General features: G+C 33.9%; 1 protein-coding gene across 1 annotated transcript; it reads right to left on the minus strand.

The window, feature by feature from the left end:
• Positions 1–1,064: 1,064 nt before the first annotated feature.
• Smp_176580 (serine/threonine kinase) lies at positions 1,065–26,657 on the minus strand (the record flags this gene model as incomplete). The annotated part of the gene is made up of 15 exons (XM_018789839.1): positions 1,065–1,621; positions 2,581–2,988; positions 3,704–4,414; positions 6,558–7,278; positions 9,365–9,593; positions 11,292–11,573; positions 11,754–12,234; positions 15,386–15,577; positions 18,703–18,869; positions 19,838–20,018; positions 20,624–20,787; positions 21,239–21,500; positions 22,396–22,488; positions 24,638–24,976; positions 26,538–26,657. The coding sequence occupies 15 exons, from the start codon at positions 26,655–26,657 to the stop codon at positions 1,331–1,333; spliced, it is 4,641 nt and encodes a 1,546-aa protein (XP_018655242.1). The 3' UTR covers positions 1,065–1,330.

A 26,657-nucleotide genomic window follows, 5' to 3' on the forward strand; every position in this document is an offset into this window, starting at 1 on the left:
CATATAGTAAAAAACGCAACTGAAACATATTCAGTTTTGTGTTCCGAACTTTTTGACATCAATATTCAATATTCAGACGGTTGTCCTCCTATATGAACGGATGAGCCCTATTCAAAACTTCAGTGCCAATAATTCCTGTTTGTTAGTTTAAGTGGATGAATAAAGTTCTACTGACAATTTTCACTGGATATTTTTGTTATATTTATTTCTTAAAAGTGTGCTTTACTAAAATCTTGATTTCCCTCACGTTTTCTACCCAATCGAATACTTTGATAGTTATGTCCTAATGACCATTCAACTACAGAATCCATGTGGATGGATTTTCACAGTAAAGGACCAGTATATAGACCTCATAAGCTTTTAGTAGCACTAGTTTATTGCATATCTTTATCGACAAACTTCATGATCAATAATATTAAGGAAGGAAATTTTTGCTTAACAAATTATGGATAAACGTTCATATTTCATGCACGAAATTTTCAAAAAACCCACAGTCATTGAATTCTTTTACCGACGACTTTTTAATCGTAATTCTTTATGAGTATAAATGAGAGTTATGCATTAAATCGTATTTACAAACTTCCAGTTTTCTTTAAGAAAAAAAATCACAATACAAGTATATTTATTCAGAATATTATAATCATATTATTACTTTAGCATAAGAGAAAAAATGAGATCGAAAACTTTACAGAGTCTAAAAATATAAAAATTCCTTGACCTAAAAGCAAATATAAAATTGTTTATGACGGTTTATATATATATATATATATATATATATTCATCTTTAGAAATTCCTTTCTTAAGTTAAACTAGTCCGTCCACTATTTAGGAAAGATATACAAGAATAGAATTGAAAAATGAAAGGTAAGCCAAATTAAATATGTACACAAATAAATGAAAAGTAATAGGTGTTGCGGTAGTAGAACGACACATCGAAAGACTCTGAAGCAAATTCATTGTAGTCAATAAAAAGTTAATATATTATACAAACTTTGAATACAGAAAATGTCACACATTTAACATGTAAGGTTTTCACAACAAACAACTATTTTCAAAATAGATTAAAAATGTAATTTTAAAACACAGTAAATATAAAGTAAGACATACACAGATGCATTAAATAAAAATATATCTGGAAAAAAATGCAGACACCGTGTGCTAGATAAAGGTGCTAAAAACACTTATGTGAGACTGACCTTCAAAAATTACCTAAAAATAATAAATGCATCCAAGGTAAATGGTGAAAATAGAACAGATAGGAATCACAGAGAAAATACGTTATTCGCTGACAGACCTGGAAAATAAATCAACGTGGGAAAACAGAAAGAGATCAAATAAATGTAGAATGTAGTGAGACAAATGGACCAGAAGGACTCTTGGAACTTTCCGCCTGGTGAGGAAACTCGGAGACCTCATCGACACTATTATCTGAAGGACAAAGGAGGAATGAACAGGACTCCAAGCACGAGCAATCACTGTCTACACAGCTAGGAAGTGATCGGTTTCGGAAAAGGGTTAAAAACGCAGGTCTATGTCGTTCACGCATTGCTTGACTTCGATGAAGAACCCTCTTCACGGCCATTTTGGAAGTCGAGTTACCATTGTAGTATTCGGCTAAAGTCTAAAAGTATTTGTAGGAAGAGACAGTTAAGAAGTAGGATATATTCGAAAAAGTTAGCATGAATACAAGCTTTTTTAACTCATAAAACACTAAAGGCAAGACAGGTGAACAGTATTTATTCTTTCAAACGGACTTTTTACATCACGACATTTCAATCGTTTGTTAAAGAACCACGATAAGAAAAAGAATTTATTATTCAAAAGGTCAAAACAAACAAATAATCTTCCATCACGTGTAAATATTAACTAAAAGAACCTGCTAATCATAATGCATCTTTAATAAAAATTGTGACTACATGACAATATCGAGGCTATTTGTTCAGGATACACACGTGTTAATAGAGACCAATTAACTGCAGTCCTGAATAGCGACATGAAAAATTACAAACTCTTACTAATATGTAATAAATATTTTAAATATAGATATATTAATGATCAGATCGAATTTTTTGTCTTAATACTGAATAAATTATAAAACATGCTTGGAGATTACAAATTAGAACTCTAAGGCAAATGAACCCGATCCATTCGTCATATTGCATTATTGTGTCACAACATTCAAATAATTCATTGATTTATCGGGGTACCGGATCGAAAACGAATGAATAGTGACAATCAGAAAGGATATAAATGTTAGGATGTTTGATGAATATTGCAAAAGTAAACACCAATAGTCAACAACATCAGCATGTATAAAGTAATAACACCATATTCCTCACAAATAAGTAAGAAAAGTAAATGACCTAAAACACTTGATACAATGATTTTATACTCAAATAGAAAAAAAGGATCAAAAATAAAACCCTAAAAACAAAACATCGTGTGACTTTAATCTCAAATTGCAGTTGGGTAAATATGAGTTATCCTAAAAACCTTATCTAAAAAAGTCTAAATAGTTACGTAATGGAAGCAATAGGAACATATATTTGAATAAACAAAGCAAGCGTACTAAAAACTAACCTCTTCTTTTCCCGCATTATCTGAATATGGTTGAATCACATTACTTAGTTCCTCAGATTCAATTGGCACAAGAGTCACACGATCATCATCATCTCGACAGGTATGAATATTTACATTAAGATTGTAGGAATAGTCATTATTTTCTGGGGGCTTATCTGAATCACTTAAATGTATTTTCGAAGGTGAATAAAAGTTTTGAGGCCGTTGAGAGTGTTTTGGTGATGAAGAGGAATGTAAAATAAAATTGGGATAATCTGATTCATTTGCATCATCATAACTTTCAAACTCTGATCCAGATTCAGATTTCGAATCATTCTCAATGAACAATGCATGAATATTTGGATAAACATCAGAATTCAAAGAAGATTGATTATCGTTAGAACGTTGGAAGGAATCGGATTGAGATGTCTGATTTGAATAGGAGGAATAACAAAATTTATGATCTTCAGATGGTTCATAAATGGTCCGATTAAGAAAGCCGTCTTGTGTTGCCTGTAATGTAAGTTTAATTTTTGTAAATGGACAAAGATAACTACTGAAAAAAAGTTGACCGTTACACCGAGCCATTTGCCTACAAGCTCTTACAGACAACAGCCAAACGAATATTCCAAACCATAAAGCATCATACTAACAAATTTTGCTGGATCACCATCGTTCCTAAGAGAATCACGAGTTTAGGTATCATTAACTTTGTACAACTACTTTTTGATGACGAGAAAAAACAACAATAACTCGGACTGATTCTGTAGTGAGAGCTATTTTACGCCTAAATTAGAAAGTATCTTCCACACAAATAATGACCGAAATATGTTACAAAGGGATGAATCCTAACATGATTGATTTCAAATGTTAAAATGAGAACATTTAAATAATCAACCAAACTAACACGATATGCTTACACAGTGTAAATCCAAAATGAACAGGACCCAAAGAAGGAACAATTCATTTTACAAGAAATTATCTCAGTCCAAATTTTTTCAAAAGGAACAAAGAATTAATTCATAAACGTTATATGCTAGCATTGTTTGACAGTATTTGATTTTATAATCATAAAAATGACTTGAAAACCCACTGTCAAATGCTGTATAAACGATAAATATAGTCTCCAAGAAAAAAAGCTCACCTTTAAGTACGCATCACGCGACATACCAACAGGATTCATTGATACGAGAGAATGAGAAAACTGACTAGTAGAATTTCTTTCGATTGAAGGACCAACAGACTCAGATACTGAATGTTTATCTACTGACCTTAAACAATCTGAAATCATACTCGACTGACAATCAATTGACAATTTTCGACACGATAAAAACGAACAGAACGAAGAGCATATATCTTTATGTAACTCTTTACTATGTTCAAATGACCACCTTTGTGCTAAGTGTGAAGAAGATGGTATGTATGGTAGTGTTGTCTTAATAGTGGCTACATCTATGTCTTTATTTCGTGTGCCATTTTGACAATAGTCAATGTAAACAGAAAGGTGAGGACAGTGAAATGCATTATTTAATTTACCTGTGGATTCATTTTTTACAACTATTTCCATTTGATTATCATTACATAAACTACATTGAGTATATTGATGGGAATTATTGTTATTATTATCACTGAGCTTAGTGTGCTTACATTGTTGTTGCTCACCTATTTTTTGTTTGATATCTTTCAAAAATTCATTATGTTGATGAGTGAAATAGTTTTCTATCTTATCACTTGAAATCATTTCATGTGGTGGAATGATTGGAAAATTGGAATGATTTATTTCCTTCATATTTGGAGATGGATTAGGTCGCCTTCCACTTCCTGCGAGCATACCGAGAAATGGTGAATGCGGGTCCTATACGCAAACATGGAAAAGTTACACAAATACAGTGCTAAAACCTAAGATTTCAACAGGAGAAAACAGTTGCTTATTTAGACGTTCAATAATGCAGAATAATATACATTTTTAGATTTTTACACAGGTACATAATAATAGAGAAAAATACCTTGAATGTCCAAACGATCAACAATACCTAAAACAAAGATTGTTCAAAATAGAACACTAAAACTGCACACTTAAAAATGAATGTAACGCTTAGTACACGATATCAGACATTGTGGCTAGATGTTACATCAACGCTGTCAGCTTATAAAACTATGTCCTCCAAGTCCGTTATGCTCAGCAAAATATGTACAATTAAGCGATTCGTTACTTAAAAACCTAGAAAAAATATGGCCCAAAATTACGGTGAAATTATGTTTGATACAGTCCGATCAGATGAAAACTTTTTGTTATGACCGGATGAAAAAGGCAAAATTACATTCTTTTACTCATTGTGATTTTCGTTCAACATTACTTCCGTTTTTCATTCAATGTGATAGTTACTCAGTGTAATATTTGTTTTATTTTTCAGTGTGATACCTTTCTTCGATGTAACATTAATTGATTTGAGTGTGATGTTTATTGAAGATACTATATTCTCGTATTAAGTTAACGTGAACTATGCCCAATATAACACGCAGCATGTGATTTGTCATAATTCTAGGTATTTTCCATATATGTGATTTCATCTTAATTAGTAAACAAAACGAGTATACAATCAATATATAAATGAGTGTATTTTCGACTAGGGTCATCGTCGCGTTTTGGGGTTAATAAATCTTCACTCGTACTAGTCTTGGCGTTCTTACTTTGCGTCGTGGTAACTGTAGTGGTTCTTCGTTTTACAAATACAAGTAATAAGTGATGTGAACATAACAATTAGCGACCACCAGATATATCACTATCCACAACTGTGTCAGTTCCAGTAGTGCGTTTTTTCACGCATATTAAGCCACAGTATATCTTCTGAAGTTATTTATCAATACTTAGGATTTACTGTTCTTTTGTGTACTTTTATAGGCGTGTTTCTGAAAGATATGGAAAATTATTTCACTGTGACGAATATGTTAGACTCTGTTTTGAATGACTTTTAGCAAAATCTACACACAATACAGAGGAGCGATGATAGTGATGAAACTAATGCACAGATAAGAAACTAAAAGGAAACAAACAATATATATCCAGATACACTATCTGTCAACCCAAGTTGCTACGGTTACTATTGAGATATTAAAAGGAAACAGCAAAAGAATTACAATGTAATACTGTAGTGAAAAATTACGGATTAGAAAAATGGTTAAGAACAACGAACGATAGGTATGGATAAGAAAAACTGAAAACCAAAACAGCATTATTCGAAGTATTATTGTGCCATCTAGTAATGATTTTGACAACTGAATATTATGAATCTGAATCATGTTTGTTGTCAAAATATTAAATGTAATGTTTATTATTCCTCAAACAATTATCGATTTTGCTATAAAAATGTCCAAAAATTCAGTATACCATATCTAATCAAGCTCGCACACGCAACCCATTTTATGTCAACTTAACTCCAAATATTTTTACGCAGAGCTGGACGACGGATAGCAATGAAGTACAAGAAGTGCTTTTCGTCCTATTTGCGACCTGTCAGATGAATGTGCCTGCATCCCGGCGGACTACAACCCAATATTTTCCACTTTAAACGCCTAACGCGTTATCCACCTAGCTACTGAGTCGAGATAGACAATAGCTTGTACAATAGGGATGAATTATGTTTCTATTTTAAAGGCTTGGATCTTCTTGTTGTTGATGTTAAGGACTTCAATTGGTCAGTCTCTTTCGGTAAACGTGCATCCTGAGCGGATTGTCTCGATATAACCATTAAGCCACAAGTAATCCGAGTCTGCTTAAAAATGATTGTAACTGATGCCAATAACCAGGCAATCCATTCACGATGCACATATCATGAAAGAGACTAACTGATTGTAATCTTTGAGATCAATACCAAGAACTTTTGAACTTTTACAACTTAATTTTAAATGCAAAGTTTCAAAATTTACCATACATTTTCAAAAACGTATAAGGTAAAAGCTGATGGATAAAAAATAGGACTTTATTATTAGATTCTTACCCCAAATTCAACTTGATGGTCTGGAAACTTTTCATATGGATGGACAGAGTCGAGGCCCATATTTACACAAACAGGACATTTTAAAGAAGTATTGTATTTATAATTGCGACGACGATCAGCGCTCTGTATACGTCGTGTGTTTTGAATTGAAAATTTGTACTTGCGCTTTCCAATAGGACAGACTGAATTACCTGATAAAACATGCTGAAAATCAGATTCGTTTTGTCCGAATAGTAATGACGAGTTAGTAGCATTTCTCACTGCATTCTTTTGTTTACTATAACTCTGACTGGACTGTAAGGTACAATATGCAACAGGATAGGAAATCTTCCCAAAATTATGGAACGAACGTGGTGTAGAATAGAGAGGAATTAAAGAATTAGCTTTCCCATCATCAATATCAGGTTCAACACCCCAAAAACAAAAGGAAGCTAGAAGACGAAATGCTGACAACAGCACATTTTCAACAGTTGAATTTCCAGTGGGCTTCAGGAAATAAGAGCTTTCAGTAATATCTGAGCTAAAACAAGCAGTAGGGGGAGTTGTAGTAGACAGAGATCTTCCGGAAAAATGTTGAGTACAACCAGATGTTGGCAACGGCATAGAAGGGTCGCAAATCATACAAAGTAATTCGTTAAGTCTTCCGTCAAATAAACTTTCATCAGTATTATTCTTCAGCTGATCACTGGTTTTAGAATACCGAGTAAAAAAAGTAACCGGTCTACAATAAATATTATCAATAAAATAAATAAAAGAGAGTGAATAGTAAATAAATACATAAACGATGGAATTAGTATTTAACCAATTGTTACATTTATAAGTAACAAGTTCAAAAAGCATCCATTACAGAATTCAATCTGGAATAAACGTATGTTTTAAACTTTTCGAAGCATTTGAAGATCATACTAATCATAAGGGTTTGAAAACCAGCGCTAATAACGTTGTCTAGTACAATGAAACCTCCGTAATAAAACCATCTGTCTCAACTCAACAGCATCAAAATCCCGGTCAATCTACAAAGCAAAATCATTGTTTAGAAAGAGACTTATCCCGAAAGAAGGTAAGATGGTGTTCGATTCGTTTCATCCCAAAAATATATGTATCGCTTAGGAGAAATGAAAAAGACAACTTCAACCAAATGAAGTGTAACAGGTAATAAAGACAAAGTTAACTACAGTCTAACTATCAAATGAATGAGATGACATTCTTGTCAAACTTGAAAACAAACTTTAATAAAAGAGCTTAGAATATCGAGTATGAGCAAATTGATTCGTATAGCGCCATATGATCAATACGTATTTCTATACGAGAAATTGACACTAATCAGTATTAGATAAAGTTGGTTACATGTCATTGATCTGTAGTTTGAAAACTAAGAATGAAATAAACTGATCTGTAGTTGCAAAGAATTTTAATTTTAAATCTATTTACGCTATACGATTAATTAGCTCAGTATATGTACACTTATTTTGTAAGTCATGATTTTAGTTATGTAATATTTGATTTAAATGAGCTTTTCTGATTGATACAAAATAATTTGTTTGGCACCTACCATTTTCGCCTAGATTTCTGACTGAAAACTGATTTGAAATTATAGAACATCTAGTCTTTCTATCATTAAACACTTGATGGTATCTGGTTCTCCGAAAGACACCCACAATTATATTGTGTTGCTATTACGATTCAACATTTTGTGAATTATTTCTAACCCATTTTTAATTTAAAATGTTCCTTGCTTATCACAAATTCAGGTATACTTAAATGATTGATATAAATACCAACGAAAAATTACTGAGAAATAAACTGAATAATTACAGTAATTCAATGAATTGGTTTCTATTATTTGAGTGGACAGTTTCCGACACGAACTGAGACCGAGTAAGAATTTAATGGTCTAAATTTCCAATTTTAGAACCGTTAGTCTGAATTCCTAGTGAGGTCATAAGAGCGCATTGATCGGGAATCCCAGACTAGGTTGAAACTGATGTTCAGTGTTCCGGTTTTCAATGAGTTTTCATTGAATGACAGTCGGTGACGAAAAATATCTCCAAATATCTTAGAAACAACTTAGCGGTCACGTCCAATTAAGTGCATTTAGCTTTGAGTAACATGTTTTTATATACTGATACTACTAGCCTGTCTTAGATTCGAATTTGAGACATGGGGTTTGGGATCTGAGTAGTTTGGTCACTTAACCATTATTTCACGTGAAATAAGTTGGTCAATTAAAAACGTTGGTGTAAACATAAATGAAAATCTTATTGCTGAAGACGAATAAATTTTAAAAATGGCCTACTATGATGTTCAGTTAGTCAAACGTTACATAGGAACTAGTACGTGTGTACATCGGTTCAAGTTACCATACCCCATCAGCACAACGAGATAAAATTATTAAAACATAATCCCAGAGTAGTAGAGGTTGCGATATTATTAGTGGTGGCAGAAAAGATTAGACATAGAAGATACGATCAAAGAAAAAATAAATTAGGGAAATAAAAAGATTATAAGGATTTTGGAAACTTAAAATCTAAGGGAAGACAAAAAAAGCAAGAATTAGTGAAATAATGAAATGAGATGATATTAGAAAACATCAAGATGTCAGGTCGCTTAACTTTATATAGCTGACAAATTAGGCCTACCTGCAAGAAAATATGTTCTGGATTTTCTGTACTGAAAATTAAAATTACTACTTCAGATAGGTTGAGTCGACGGACTCATTAATAAAAAGTGATAATTTTACGGAATCAAATTCAATAAAACAAATCTTAAGTCAATATTACATGATAATCACTCGAAAAAACGCTTACCCAGAAGCTGAACGACGTCTTTCAAAGAACGGTGGACTACTATTATTACGAATACGGTTGTCAGTTCCTATGATGGGTTGTATAACTCTACAGTGATGATATCCAGAATGTTCACTATGATGTAAATCATTATTGGTCTCATAGCAACAAGAGTTAATTGGCGTGAAAAAATTACTAAACCCAACTGAGTGATTACTTGACTTTTGTAGGAAATCTAAATTGTTTTTATCTAAAATTCATAAAATATGATACCAGGATGACAATCAAAAGTTTAGTAGAAGAATATATTGAAAAATAGTCAAGACTTGATATTTTTGAAAAATCGACACAGTTGAACTAACAACGTTAAGTCAATTAGATAACAGGAAACTTGAAATAAAAAATTTTCTCACGTGAATAAATATATTTTATTTTGAGATAACAAATGATTAAGACAAGTTCACTTTTTTAATCGTTTAATTCAGCAACTCAACAAAAAAGAGAATTGCTTCCATGCACCTGTGACTAGTAATAAAACTAATAGTACAGTTTCCAGTGTCGTTATGAGAACTGTTTGTTATCTTACGTATCAGAACAGATCTGTGTGATTAACTTGCAACCACATTTTAATTGTAAAGACTAGTGATATTATGAGGTTGCTCAAGTCGGAGTAAGTGGAGTGGCGTTCGAACAGGTGACTACGTGGCTGAAAAACTGCTCAAAGTTACAAAAATGTTATACAAATAAGCAAGGTTTCCCGCATTATTTCCGAGGTATTCAAAATATTTGTCATCCGAAATAGAACAGTGACGATATTATTTAACGTTTTGGAACTCATAAGCATACTTTTGTCAAATACACGTGAATCGAAACAACTAATGACTTCTCCAGATTTAGGCAGCTTTTACACTAAATCGAAACCTGATGTTTTAGTCAATAGGTTTAACGCGCTACAACAAGGGGTAAAAAGTATTTAAAAAAGCCATTACCATTAAATGGCGATGATTATTTTCTACCTCTTGCTGGGATTATTTTAAATTCAAACTGACGATCAAAATTGGACTTGAATCTAACTTTTTGGTAAAGTGATGGGCATCTCAGTGGTGACAGAAGTTGCATAACTTGATAGAACCAACCAAAGTATTTCAAGGATCTCAAAAAAACTTTCCAATGGTGCACGTATCAAGATGAAACAGTGAAGGCATCTAACAACTTTGGTCTACATAAAATGATGGCTCAGTGGTTCAAGAATTCAACTTTTAATCACTAGCCTGAAGATTCATAACTTACTTCTCTCTATTTCGATTTCAACTCCACTGTATTAACGCTTGATATCCCCATGATTATCTAATCCGAAGCCAAATATATACGAACCAGTATTTCGCCAGGTTCAACTGAGGTTACCGTCTTCTAGTAAAAACTAACCATTATTCGGAAAGAACATGATTTGTGTGAAGGATACGTCTTTAAAGTATTACATGACAGTAACAAACTCTTTTATTTGAAGGAGCGAAGTTGTACGACAAACTTTTTCACCAATAAACATTGCAAGCGTCAACGGAAAACCGCAATGGTATGAAAAACCCTATATCTAGAAGGCAGTCATCTTTCAAAAGTACTGAAATTATTATAACTAATTTATTAGGACTGATGTTTTTTATTTATTACTTTAAAAGATAGCTTCGGTTTGGGAGTCCGGGCAGTATTCCAGTCCTCACAAAAATTGAATGATTTGTGTGGCGCATATGTATTTGGCGACTCCTTGTACCAGTGTTTATGTGTTTAAACAAATAAATAAAATATAAGATGGCATGTGGCAAGAATGCACGTCTGAGCATTTCCTGTCAGTATTCACCGTAAGCGGGAGACTGACGACATCAAAAAATTACATAGTTAAAAGTGTAAATCAGTTTTAAAACAGCACTCAGATAGTAGAAATTAAACATACTTTCAAACTTCCGAATAAAATTTTGTTTCCTAGGCAACCGATTCAGATTTCTCTGTGAGCTTGTTTGGACATCAACAAAACGCTGTTCGCGTGATCGAAGATCTGTAATATTGTTTCCACTAGAATAAATACGTGGTGACTTCGGATTAGATTTATCTGTCATATTACTATCCGACTTAGTGTTTACAAACGTTCTTATTTGGGGACTGTAACAATGACCTGATGACATATTACGATATTTGTCATTATTTGAACCTACTGAAGAGCTTGTGAATTTAGCAGCTGAAATGTAAAAAAAGTAGTATTTTATTAAACTTCCTTAAAATAAAACCGAGTTAGCGAAATAGTATTTCAAAACATTCTTTTTCTTAAGAAATACCCTGAGAAGTTATGTGGTGCTAAACATTGAAATTATAAGTATCATATAGTGTGAATAATTTAACAGATACAAAATAAACTTACAAGGAAATAACCGCATAGTTGACTCGCATAATCCTTGACCAGTAAACCAATCTGAGTCCACATGAACTACATGTTTCATATCTGTGGGCGGTGAAATTAAAGGTATTCCACCTTGACTACAACCAACTCGACTGGATGTGTCACGCGAAATCGATTGAGTTTCATCACAAAAGGAATTATTCAAATCTGAAGAGTTATTTGTATTTACATTCAAGTGTGGACGATTATTAGAAGTACATTGTGAAGAATTAATTGACCGTTTACGATCCTTTACTTGAAAATTGTTAGTGGACGAATAAGCTGAATTAACGTAGTCATTATGTGTAGAACACGGATTACCATTAGTTCCCCATCGCTTAAAAATACTACGAACAAACGGACGTTTTCTAGGTGGAGGAGGTTTAGGTTGAGCAGTTTGAATTTTATGAGTAGGATCTTTAAAATGATTAGCAGCCAGTACAGCCAAAAACATAAAATGTTGCTGAATATTCAGTAAAAAAATCGATAACAAGCAATAAACAATTATTCAAATAATTTTAAGTTAAGTTACTGGTTTGTCTATAAATAACATATTTCGGATTTATAAACCTATCTAGGTTGTTTAATAAAATTTGATGACCATGAAGTATTGTATTCTGTGGGTATACATAGCATTTTTTTACACAGAATTAGGGAAGTTTGATGATGAGTCTGAAGTTATAAATTTAGAGACCATTTACAAAATATCAAGAATCTAAAATACATATATATTGAAGTTATTTGCGTTCCCCAGCAAATTTACATTTGTATGGTAAATGAAATCGTTCCCCTTAACACAGCTGCCAGAAACTCTGCCATGACGCCACTTAATGATGAAACTAAAAACGTGGACTATATCAAGTACTAAAATTAGTCGTTGGATGTAAATCACTTGTACAACCAAGTCCTTATTACTGAGTCACATCATCGTCAGTCAGTCATCTACAACGTAGGACCAGGGACATATATGCATCAGTCTAAGGTGCTATACCTCAATGGCACAACAAGATAAATACTGAATTCATGGAAGTAATTACTTCAATGTCAGTAATATATAAAAGAAAAAGAATGCATATAAGGATATGATACAAGGAGAAAAAATTAGTTCGTATAAAGAAAAGTATGAAGTAATTTTAATCTCACGGTTTAAGGGAAGACAAAGAGTATATATACCTACTCCATTGTGATCGATTCTGAGCCACGTCACCCAACCACTGGTTACAATGGACGCGCGGACCCCCACCAAGTAGTTTGCATCTACCAACAAGGCTCCTTTTGCTCTCATACTTAGTTCTATGCCTATATCTGTCAGTCCACGAGAACTTGCCGCCGCATCTCCAGATAAACGGAGGCTATATCTCGTCGGTTCGACTTTTTGGCTAGGTGAGGTCAAGTGAATGACCACACCAGGATTCTGTGTGCACGCTTTGGGGACACAGCCAGGCAGGCCTGCTGGTCGATTCAACATTGGATATGTATATTGAAGGCTCTAATGTGTAGTTTGGGGCGAGGTTTAAGCAGACCTGGAATAATATTTCGCGCACTAGGATTGTTGGCCACGGTGGCACTTGAGGAGTCGAGGTAGGTAGACTAACAGAAATCGGAGAGAAATCGATTATGAATACAGTGGCTTTGGGTGCCGTTATAGGTATGAGAGTGGTTATTACTTCCCGGTTGCCCACACCATGGAAGGGTTCTTCTAGAGGTATCTGAAAAGGGAATCGGGTTAGAATTGGTTTTAGTGACCTGAGAACGTGACCGTAGTGCCCAATAGACTACTACTTGAGACCGGTCACATACGACCTTTTGTGAGTAATTTTTATGTTAGCCCCGTACTTGCTGAAAGCTTACCGACAGTGATAGAAATTCGCGGAGAAAGCGAGGTGTGAATTTTTAGGGTTGACCTTTTCTAATCCCACCCTTAATTTGTAGGTAGGCAGCATCGCTGCTATGTTGGTTTTCTGAGGGAAACACCTTACTGCCGTCACACTTCTATACAGTTAACAGTACGACTTCACCCTTGGATCATTGGTTTGCTGCTTTTAGTCTTACCGCTTTCCAATTGACCTGCATGGCATGGTAGGAACTTGAGGAACGATTGTTCCAGCCAGTATAGCCCGTTTGGTTCATCACGATAGACAAACCCGACCACCACGTCAAGGCAGCAGCACCATAGATCATCAGATCAGTGTGATCTTTAAATTAACTGAATTCACACTACGACATAGATATCTATTATTACCCTAAGGTGTATAATTAGGTCAAATTACGAAAAAAAATAGTGAGCGTTGAAAACCCTCTATTTCGATCCTTTGATTAACTGGCAATATTTCGGTATACAGAGTAGGACAGTTTCACTGGTTATCGTAAATGGCTTACACAGGTAAGAATTAAACTGTTTATAAAATATTTCCGAGAATACGAATGACAGCGAAAAATAAGACAAAGAAGGTATGATAGATACGATATAAATTACAAAGAAAAAACATTGCTTTATCCATTCTCTATGCTGCTTCATGAAGAAGCGCTCCCATTTTTAAACAGAGAGAAGTGCATGATATACGATGCAAATATACTTTAATATCTGATGTACATACGCGTTATCCATAAAAGAATACGACAGGATAAAATTAACGGTTAGAGAAAAAGAAAACAATCATGTCGGAACATTCTGAGGAATTATTTCAATGTTTCTATTTTTCTGCATTACTGATATAAATTACCTAGAGAAAATTACGATACAAACGACATCCATCACCTATGTGCATAACCAATAACTTTACAGCATTACACATTACCATTAGTCATGTAATCATTCGGATCCTATCCATAGTCAAACAGTGACAAGTGCTTTTATTCCAATAGTTTTCATTTTATAGCATCATATTAAAAGTTGATAGTCGATCTATGTGTTTTTTTTTTCTTAAAGATAGCCGAAGGTTGGAAATTAGAATTTGAAGGAAATATATGAAGATGAAATTTACAGAATAGAACAATAAGAAGAATCGATTGTTTCGATAGTCATTATTACCGTACCTGAGTTAGGGAAGTCCGAACTAATAATAAAGAGTAATCATTGAAGTTTTTTTAATTCCAGACAAAATACAAAAGAAAAAGAAGAAAATCCTGGGAATTCAGGACGTAACTATTGATTTATAACGGTAAAAAAATCAATGAAAAATGAATCAATAGCAATTTGTAACTAAACCCTGCGGCACAAATCTACGCCCTTTCAAAAGCTAAGAACTTATGGGTTGCACTTTAAAACAAGCATATTTTTCCAATTTTAAATTTTAATTTAGTTTGATTAACTGGAAATAGGCACATCAATAAAGGCACACTTGTAAATGTTGAACAGTTGATACTCATTGATATTCGGCCGTAAATGTCATCACCTGATCAATCAGTGTCTACAAAGTCGGACAACACCTGAGTTAAAAATCTCATGAATTATATAATCGTTCGCCTGGAAATAAGTAACCTCAGGCCAATGGACTATAATTCGCATATCAAAATCTGATAGATAACTTATATATATTGTTTTATTTTTTTAATATGTGTGGACAAAACCACACTTAGTAGAGAAAAAAAGGCAACCAATTTTACTAACTTACACCCATGGTGTCAGCCACTCGATTATACAATTCCTCTTTTATATGAAGCTGATGAGCTTTTTCCACTAAATCTGCTCTGACCCTATCCAGAGATTCGCGATAATCACGTAACATTTCCAGCTGTGTTAAAAGTTCTGTTGAAAAATCTAAACTTCCACTTCTGAACGATGATGATAGTGCTTCAGCTACAGTCTAACAGTTTTTTTTAAGAAATGAGCAATACAAAAAATTATTAAATCACTATTTATCACTATTTAATTAACATCTATTTAGTAGTGAGAGACAAAGTATCTTCAGAATACAGTTACAACATATCTAAATAATCTGTAACTAGATAATTACTTTTTTGCATCATAAACATTAGATTGTATTCCTTATTACTAGATAAAAACCACTGTGGTTTTTGAATGTAGGTTATACGGATTTTAAAAATTGCCTTATGTTTTCTTAAAAATGTGAAAGTGGATGTTAGCTAGTAGTGGAATCCAGGACGCATGTTTCATCACATTTCGAACTTATTAGCTGGATGTTCCTGGATCCCAGTATAGATGTTAGCTCCAGGATTCAAACCAAGTACTGTTTGCTTTAAACGCCATAGCGTTACCCATTTACATGAGCAAGTGGCCATCTGAGTCCAGTAGCTAAGTGGATAACGAGATGGTATTTGAAGCAAACGAAAATGGGTTCGAATTCCGGAATGAACATCAACTCAGGGGTGCAGGTACATCCAACTGACGAGTCTCAAATATGACGAAACGCGAGTCCTGAATCCCACTGCTAGCCAATATTTATCTCCGTTTAAGAATCCTTGACTTAGTAGCAATATTGAGGCAATCCGCCTAAGATGCACATTTGCCACAATTGCACATTTGCACAATTGCAGTCCTAAATATTGATGGGAAGATTTCAATAACCAATACATATGAAATGTAAAAAATATTATAAACATGACAATACATAAAAGTGACATGGTGTCGTTTTCAGTCTTAATTAACTTAGCTCAGAGAGAAAGACCAATGGATACAATAGAGGAAGTTAAACAATGACGACGAACAGATATAACGGGAAAAAGATATGATTTCGAAACGAATTTCAATGTTCAAAAAGTCCATGAAAATACTGAATGACTGCAAAGCTGAGTAACAGGTTCAAAGGTTAACAGTTGAATATTTGGCATATTCAAGTGTATTCTTGCTAAGGCGAACAAAAGAATAATCAAATTTTATTAGAATTGCTTAAATCTTTTTAGGAACGACAACTGCTAGTACATTCTTTTCCAATTCGATTTCCCACATAACCTTTGCTTTTTGATTGGTTGTCATAATTTGTGGTTCACTAGATTTCTGTATGCTTGAAGTTCATAATTTCCTACTATGGTAACGACAGTTGTACCAATTCGTTTTGTGTTGTTCGTTTTACTTCGAATATCAAGTTCCCTGCAATTCGTCTTCTCTTTGTGTCAGCCGTCGGATTTTTTGTGTTGTGTGTAAATGGCTATGGCCAATTTGAAAGGGAACCGATCATATTAGAGTAATTCAATCATTTTTGTTCCTATATCCGTAAACATTGTGGGCCCGTACTGAACACCAATAGCAACAATTCCAGTACTTTTTCGAGTAAGCTTTACAGATTTACAAATGTTTGATAGGTGAACATGAATCAAAAGTTGAGCATTCACACTAGTTTCAGAAAAGAATAAATTTTGTAAATATGAATATTTGGTCGTTTTTATTACTGAACCCATCAAGTAAGCCTCCCTACTTTTTGTTACTTTACATTAACACCGTCCCTGGTAGCCTTAAATAATTGAAATAATATCTAACACAAGCAGTATATCAGAAAATAACCTAGCAAATGTATTGTGTTAGACCTGACTGACCTATTGTAGTAATCATTGCTTCTGTTGTCCTATGCTCTCTGTTTTCGTTTTATTTTCCCTAGCTTCTAGGTTCCCTAGTACGGTTGAAGGTGGGGAAAGTCAGCTCCCTCTCTCCAAATGCTCTCACATGGCCACGCGTATATAGCCTCTGCTAGGGAAGTCCTACTCACTGCCTTCTCGTGGTGCAGGTGTTCTTTACAAAATTGACAACACGAAAAGCGAATGTATTGCGATTGCAACGTGTTGATGGACACGGAGGATCCAACTAGGGGAGTTGGAAAACCCTGATTCCAAACCAATGGTGCACATGGGCTCCAACATCCTGAAGAAGCAAATGGAGTATGAACCTATTGTAGTTACTGGTTACCATGGAACTGAATCTCCTAACGTTGCTCTACTGCCTTGTAGAATAGACTTTGATGTGTGGGCGAGAATGACAGTGATTGGTTGTCTTGATGAGTCAGACATTAGATAGGATGACGGGTGTTATGTGTTATATATATTCCCCTATCCTTATTACGTATTGACTGTTCCTTGTTGATGGACACTTATTGATTGACTGTTCCTTGTGTCGGATTTTGGTGTGGAAATATATTGACGTTATAGTCAGGCTAATCTCGTGTTCTTGATCTGAGTTGTGTTGAAGTCCTGTAGAATAGACACTGGGTGGGAATCTAGTGTAGATATTCGTCTAAGGTAAATTAGCGTCCCACATACGTGTAAAAAGTGAAAGGACTAATATAACAAGAAAACTGCTAGTGTTATAACAAGCATCATCCCTGTTTATAACAGACTTGTAGGTCAAATGCTCGGAAAGTGACCCCCTAAGGAAACCACCTGCTTCTGTTTGGGCTCCCGGGCAGTATTCCAGCCCTCACAGAAATCGAATGATAAAGTGTGGCGCACATATACTTGGTGTTTCCTTGTACTAATGTTTATGTGTTTAAATAAATAAAAGTTTTAGATGATGATCAATTTGCGATGGCGTAAGAAATTACCTTAAATACACCGCTCATAAATCAAAAGGGTGCCCATTTAAAAGTAATTAAAAGTTTCTAGGTGATGCTTTTCATTGATGTAATACGTTTGGAAAATGTACTACCTAAACAATTTTGAACTGGGACATTTCAAACAATCTATTATCACATATCTGTCCTCTATATTTAATATTACTATTTATATCAAGGTGATAATGCCTATGAACTAATATGATTTCCGTAATTATTATTTTCAGAATATATATACTTTTATACATATTGATAGTAAGCTAAAACCACTGTAGCTTGACAATTCGAATGAAATACATGAATATATGTTTTTGGACAAACTATAAAGTTGAACGGAATAAAGACACTGGAAATGATTTACAATAAATAAACTCAAATCCTATTAATGACCTTTCTCTTTAAAAACATCAAGATAAATAAACTCAATATACCTGTTGTTCTTCTTTATAGTGGACTGCTATAAGTTCACGCCAATTCTGTTGAATTTGAGCTAATTCACTAGGTTCTAAATCGACGAAACTGCAATCTTTGCATGATTTAAGTCGAGCCATAATATTTTCAAATTTAGGTCTACTATCAGGAGTAGGTGACCAGCAATCTAAATATAAAAAAACTATTGTTTGATGATTGTAATTATTTGTACTACTTAACTGTACAGAAGGCGGCTAATTAAAAACAGATAGGTAACGAAAAACAAGATGTACAGTGGAGCACATGGTAATGTTTCTGAATAACAAACCACAGAGAAACTTAAATTGGTCTATTATAAAACGATGTGAATTGTAAGGTAGACAATAAACAACATATATATATATATATACATATATGCCCCCGAATGCCCTGGTACGGCCGAGAGTGGGAAGAGTCCGCACTCCCTCTCGAAATGCTCTCACATGGCCACGCGTATATAGCCTCTGCCAGGAAAGTCCTATTTACTGACCTCTCGTGGTGGAGGTGTTCTTTACGAAATTGAGAGGACGAAAAGCGAATGTTGGGCGCTTGCAACGGGTTGGTGGACACGGAAATTCCACCTAGGGGAGTTGGAAAACCCTCATTCCAAACCAATGGTGCACATGGGCTCTAGCATCCTGAGGGAACAAATGGCGTATGAATCAATCGTTGATCACCGGCTACCATGGGACTGCATCTCCTAACGTTGCTCCACTGCCTTGTGGATCAGATCTTTAGGTCAAAAGGCTCCGGGTGTGGTCCCCTAAGAAAACCACCTGCTTCAGTTTTGGCACCTGGGCAGTATCACAGCACTCACGCAAATCAAGTGAGATTTGTGCGGCGCATATGTATCTGGTGCTTTCTTGTACCTATATATATATATATAAAGTGAATTTGGAATTTACCAACTGAAGGTTTAGAGATCAAACAACTTGAGATCAGTGAATAGTAGATTCGGACCCTGCTCAATCCTACTTTGGTTTGGGCAGCTAAGTAGTGGGACTATCAAACATACAAAGAATGTGGCTTAAAGTTTAGTATACCAACCTATACTTAGCAAATGATTGACATTCAACTTAAATATCATTATCGTATACAAACCAAAGTGTGACAAACCTTTAAGTAATTGGACAAAGAGATCTGGAACACCTGGTGGTACGTACAGAGTATAATTATACATTGCAATAATAAACAATAATCTAGGTTGCTCCATTGCACGAAATGGTATATCTAATGTAAGCAACTCCCATAACACAACACCATATGACCAAATATCCGATTTGAAAGAAAATCCCTCCTACAGTCAAAAAATAATAATTCGAACAAATTATAGACGAACGGAATTACGCATTAATTCCACATGTCATTTATAATGGTAATAATATATATGAATGGATAACATGACCTTGCAAATTCGCTGCAAAAACCGAATGAAAGTTGAATATTTTCCGAGAAAAGATAAATTCAATTTTACAAGAAACAACTTTTCTCATTCAACGTAAATTCAAAGATGCAAACAACACAACCATCAATAATGCATGTCTCACTTCAAAGTGATATAATTATGACAAAAACTTGAATAAGATAATAGAAAAACATTTTAGGGAGTGACTTTATAACAGAAAACTACCAAGCGATAGATTTCAGGATCACAACAGCTTTTCAAATCATAAGTACGGCAAAAATGCTTTGATTTCTAATTAGCCAGAAACATATATATTTACATTTTGTTACAGTCCGTAAGCTTTAACATCATGTTATTTGTTCATAAACAAAGATATGGTTGAGTTCTACAGTGTGCTTTTTAATTTTGTTATATTATCAAGATGAATAGTTTTAATTAAAGTTATTCTGGCAACTTTCCAGAACAAAATATTCAATTATTACAAAATAAGGACTAACTTGACGACAAACTTCTGGAGCTGCATATGCAACAGTGCCTAATTTAGATTGTTGTGGTGCAAGTTGACTAGAACGACAAGCCATTCCGAAATCAGTTATCAATAGGGTACACCTTTGAAGTTCATTTAGAGAAAATGGTTTTTGAACAGCTTCTCTGATAAGAACTAAAAAAATAATGGAAAACAAATAGTTAATCTTAAAATTAACTTATCAACAAGGAAGAATAGCGTAAACATCAAAAAATAATATCATTAAGTACCTGATTTCAAGCATTTAACTTGAAACTTCTTCAAATGGAAAATAATTGAAAAACAAATACACCGATCCACTGCTTTGAATGACTGGTTTACACTGAAATAAAACCTTTTGATTAATATTCATTCGTAACATCAATGCCTTCACCCTTTATTTGAAAGTGATCAATAAGACTTACCTACCCTCACGAGTAAGACTAGTTCACATTCGAAGACAATACAGACCTGAACAAAGATTGAAGTCGATTTTTCGACTTCAAAGGAGAATAGCTGAAAATATTTCCTACAATAAATACTTTTTACCATAATAAATTAACTTATTTTTAGCATTTCTCAAAACGAAAACGACCTAAAGACTCACTGTTAGATGATTTTAAATCTCGATGGCAAATTCTGGCATCTGTATGTAAATATGCCATTCCACTAGCGATCTGTAATGCCCAATCAAGTAAAACAAGGGGACCTAATAAAGGTCGTTGGTTGAGAACCATGTTCAGCGAACCACCATAAGCATATTCCATTACAAGTGCTGGGGAATTAGAGTTGTCTAACCTACAGATCCCATAAAATCTCACAATGTTCCGATGAGATAATCTGCACAGATGCAAAGCTTCATTGTCTACCTATGAAAAGAATTGGAATTAAGGGTTAGCGAATAAGCGAGACAGGTGCATAACACAACTAGGTTTTTCAGATATTCTTATAAAATGAACTTTGTCAGTATTATGTGATTTCCCTCCAGTCTACTTGGTAAGTGAAGTGATCCCGAGGGTCAAATAATAATTTGCTGAAGACTATTTCTAGTAAAAACATAAACGAACTAGGTTGCAGATGATCCATGGATTATTGATAGTTAAATCCTTTAACTTTCAATTATTGGGGATGAATTTTGAGTCCCACTCCAAATAGTTCGGTTTGACAGCTGACTAAGGTCCGATTTAAACAGAACTTAACAAAACTTAGTGATAGTCTTTCACATTTCCCTCCTCTTAAAAGTAAGAATTTGATGTCAGATTTAAGGAAACAGAAAAACTAGTTGGACATAGCGAAATCATTACCGCAAGTATGCTTAGGTAAAAATAACAATGAATTTTTCCGTTCTTTTGTCTAAAAATCATTACCATCGTTATAATTAGGCATTGCGAAACCAAGCGTTTTAGTTAGTATGCCCAAAAAACAAATAAACTATTTCTATGAGTCGGACGGTAAGGAGCTATTCATAACAAATCACAATCGTATAACTATATGTTTACCCAACTCATTAGTCTCATAATCTCCAAAACTTCAGCCACATAGTTCGTTAACAAACAGACGAAATATGATAACATTGAATTCCTAGACGCTGAACGTCAACAACTGTACTCAATGGTGTCCACAACTCATTTACTAATACTTATTTGACTTCATGTCAGAAACCCGTTTCTAATAAAGGGACAATTAGGCAAATATGTTTCGAACATTATAGTTAGTAAGAATATTTAATTTATCAAGATAATGAAAAACGAGAAAAAAAATCACCTGATTTGTAGCTAGATCAAATACTTTTAGTGCAATATCTTGTTCACGCCAAAGACCTCGATAAACTTTTCCAAATGCTCCTGAGCCAATAAACTATAGCAACAGAAGTGAATAATACGAGTACAGCTAATAAACTAAAATTTATTTAATAGAAGAAAAGACTCCAACCTATTTATATGTTAACAAAACTAGTATGTAGCATGCTTAAATAGAAAAATCATACTAACCAGTTAAGAAGCCATTTTAAAAATGCCATTAAACTCTAAATCAATGTGTATTATGGCAAAACAACAAAACTAAACTTAAGAAGACTAAGAGGAGGAAAATAGTTATATATACGACCAACTGAATGGAATTTATAACTATTTTAGCCATAGCATTTACTTCTTTTAACCACAATAAATATTATCAAAGCAAATAGTGTGTTTAATTAGGGCATTCGATAATTTTTTGAAGAAACGGATATAGATTTCATGCATTTCATCAACATATTCTAAACTTTGGAGAATATTACCCTACAAGATTTTCAGCTTGTTGTCCCCTTCAAGACGTTTAATCACCGTGATTAACTGGTTTACCACCTTTTTATCACTAGATAAGGTGTCCAAACCATAACAGCTACGTTAGAAGAAAGCAAAATGAAAACCGGATAATTCTCGGAAGCATAGTTTAGCTACAACACAAACATTCTATATACCCGATATATGTAAACGACAGATATACTCGAAATCTCAGTGAAAAAGTATAAATTACTTTCTGAAGAGCTTCAGACAGTTTAATAATGCTACACTATTAATCTTGAAAATCCAAATGTGAGGACGGCCCACAGGTGAACTTAAAGAAGCTCTAAGAAGCTCAGAAAGAGCCGAAGACATTCCATTCAATCATCTTTTAGAGGAACATTCCAGGATCTCTATGTGTGGCTTCCCTATTGGATAAAAGCTAAAAACCATTGTATGCGGATCGGATGACCATAATGATGATTTCGCTTTTACTAAAAACTATAAATGCCTGAGAGTTTTGTACCATAACTGACAGTGTTGGAATAACATTCCTTCTCACTCGTCTTCTGTCTTCTCATTTTGCGACTTGGAGGGTTCTAGCGTCCGAGTGATCAAATAGTACGCGGTATATCAAGAATCTAAGCTCTAAATATAACACTAAACAATCATATCCCATTAATTATCATTATAGATAGCTTGATCAATATTGGAAATTGAAAGCACACACCCTTTCCCCAGTAGTTAACTTATAAAATTAAACCAACGTAATTAAATTTTCCCAAGATTTGACTTGGATATGCTTTCCATAACACTACACACATGTCACCAGCAAAAGTTCGCCCTATTTTACTCTATGTTTGCTAAACGTGATGTGGTGAATAACTAATACATTTACTACACAGTTAAATATTTTATATTGTTTAGATTAAGTTATAACAACACGATACAATTTCATAGTGAATACTTGAAATTCGAGTTCTCGCTTGTTTCTTATAGAAGTACGAAACTTATTGGGATTAGTATTATTTCGTTAGAATATTTCGAATTCACATGTGATCTTCAAATGTAGGTATTCATACGTTACTAATATTTGATCATAAGTTTTTTTAAACATTGATATCCCATTACGGAACAACCAATCGAGCAATGTTAAGGTTAGACGCAAGGTACTCATCAAAAATAGCAGATCGATTGATGAAGCTGCAAAATATCATCGACTTAATTGGTTGGGACATGTATTACGTATTCCCGATTACTGGTTACCAAAACAATGTTGGTAAGACTAAGAATAAGTTAGCTCGTAAGGTCATCGGCTGTGGATTTGAGTCAACTTAGATAGTTAAGACTTTCTGGCTGGAGTCCAGAAAATTATCGTGATCAAAGTTTGAAGATACTACATAACACGGATCAAAATCGGGCACAGTGGCACATATGCACTCACTTTTCACCAACTATTGAATTGTAGGTTTCGGAATTATTTTATTTAATAAATTAATTCATTATTTTTCGAACCATATGACCTGTCTAATATTTTCTACCATCACTTATACTGATACTACTAAAAACATTTATAGGGACAACTCTATCTCGCTTTGCTGATGTGGTGGGAAGTGAAATCGACACATTTGTACCAGGATTTACTTTTACTATGACCGACTAGTTAAAATTTCACTGAGCAAATAAATAATGCCTGAATACTTTTAGATAAACTTTTTATTTTACTTTGCGATAGAACGCACCTGTTGTTGTACTAACTCAGTAGCAGGAATTGTTCTAACATGACCGTGTCTAAGGATTACTTCACTGTCGGGTGACTTTTTGTCGAGAGATATCTCTTCCTTTGTTTTTGTAGCTACAATTTTATCCGTATTGTTGCCAATCCCAAACGTGACATCATTCCATTTATTTTGTTCAAAAGAATTAGCTTTCATTTCATTCGCTCCTGGAGATTCACTGCTTGCAATGTCATCTGGATTTAAAACATAGCCACTAGGAAATACACCAACATAACCTGTTTTTGGTTCTTGGCCAACCCACCATCCTTCAGCTCCAGAATGTCGACAGTCCTTGGACAAAATCTGTAATAAATTAAAAAGATCCAAAAACCAGAACCAATGAAAGGCAGAAAGTATCAACTCATGAATTGATTTCCTAGAAATGACAAACTTGAAGATTTTAGCAACATATAGTTTTAAAACCACAAATAACAATGTTGTAGACAACAGAACGAAAAGTGACATAAAAGCCGTAAAACCTAACATGTTTTTTTACAAGCAAACACTAGATTGGATCATAACAAGAAACAGAGTTCTTCGTAAATTAAAACGTAACTTCTTGACTGAATGAAGTCTAAATTGATTGCTTTATTAGATACACTTTATCTTTTAATAAAACCAAACACTATTTATTTATTGATCACGCGACCTTTTCTTACGTTACTTTTTTACGGTATTATGATTTCAGTTGTATGGTGCAGACTTTCACTAGCCTGTAGTACCAAATTTTTTGTTAAAAAAAATAATACAAAACACAGAACTTAGGCTGTTAAGGTTTAATGTATTGGTATCTTACTTGAATAAAATAGGTTTTCGAGGCAGACGATTGTGTGGTAGAAGTGACAGAAATAAAATAAAAAGCTGATCTGAGAAACATGGTTATCACTAAACATGATAACACAAAAAGGTTTTGAAAGGAAAATCTTCAGGTGACATACATCAGAAGAAAATTTCACCAAATGTTTCGAAAAACGAAGTTATAACCTGTTTTAAGACTGAATAATATGATTAACTTTAGGCTTTAGAAATTATATCTATTTTGCACAGCCACAGGAAGTGACTGAAATGTACGTACATCAGTCTATAGATGGGGATTGATTTACATTGAAAACAGCGTTAAGATCCTGTGCTTTGAAAATATTAGAAATTATTCCATAGTATATGGCACTGTTCCTTATTTACATTCACTGAAACCTTTCCAGTACAAAGTGGAGAAGGCTGATTACACAAATTTCAAGATAGAGTTTAAACTCGTGTCCACAGCTTTATTACTCCTTTCAAAGTTGTTAGGGAGGGCAAGTTGAACTTCTCTTTGTATACTTGATTGAGCCACCCTAATATTTAGTTACTGATCCCTCTCCAGTTTATTTTCCTGATAAAACAAAAATCGGCTAACTACTACCAACCTCCAATGTCATTTAAATTTTAGAATATTTTATCAAAACGTTGGAGAATCGATACTTCGGAATACATTATTGCCAATCCGGTATGGAATAAACAAGGCGCATCTGGATGACATAACAAGAATAATAGGCAACCGATCGATAAGGTACAAGGCACAACAAAATACTTGACTAGATCACTCATAGAAACAAAAATTCTATACTTCTACTAGAAGATACAGATTAGTGTCAATACCTTGAAGACCTGTGGCAAATAATTCTTTCAAACTAATTCTACCCCAGTAATCATATACCACGCCACGTAAAAACTCAGGGTGAATAGTGAATCCATTCATCTTATTTTGCGCATATTTGCAGTTTAGTCAAGTTCTTATTATGTTTTTTCGGTTTAGTAGCGAATGTATCAACTGAATTCGTAAGCACCAACTGTTAGGCACATTTTCAAAACTATAAACAATTACCTTAACTTTCTGACCTGTTCGTAGATTTATTTCATCTGAATGCTGAGGCATGTACGAATAAATTGCAGTAACGTATTCAGAAGAAGCTTCACAATGTTTACCAGAGAATATTGGATCCAT

The sequence above is a fragment of the Schistosoma mansoni genome, chromosome W (assembly GCF_000237925.1).
Source record: "Schistosoma mansoni strain Puerto Rico chromosome W, complete genome".
Classification (NCBI taxonomy): Eukaryota; Metazoa; Platyhelminthes; class Trematoda; order Strigeidida; family Schistosomatidae; genus Schistosoma; species Schistosoma mansoni.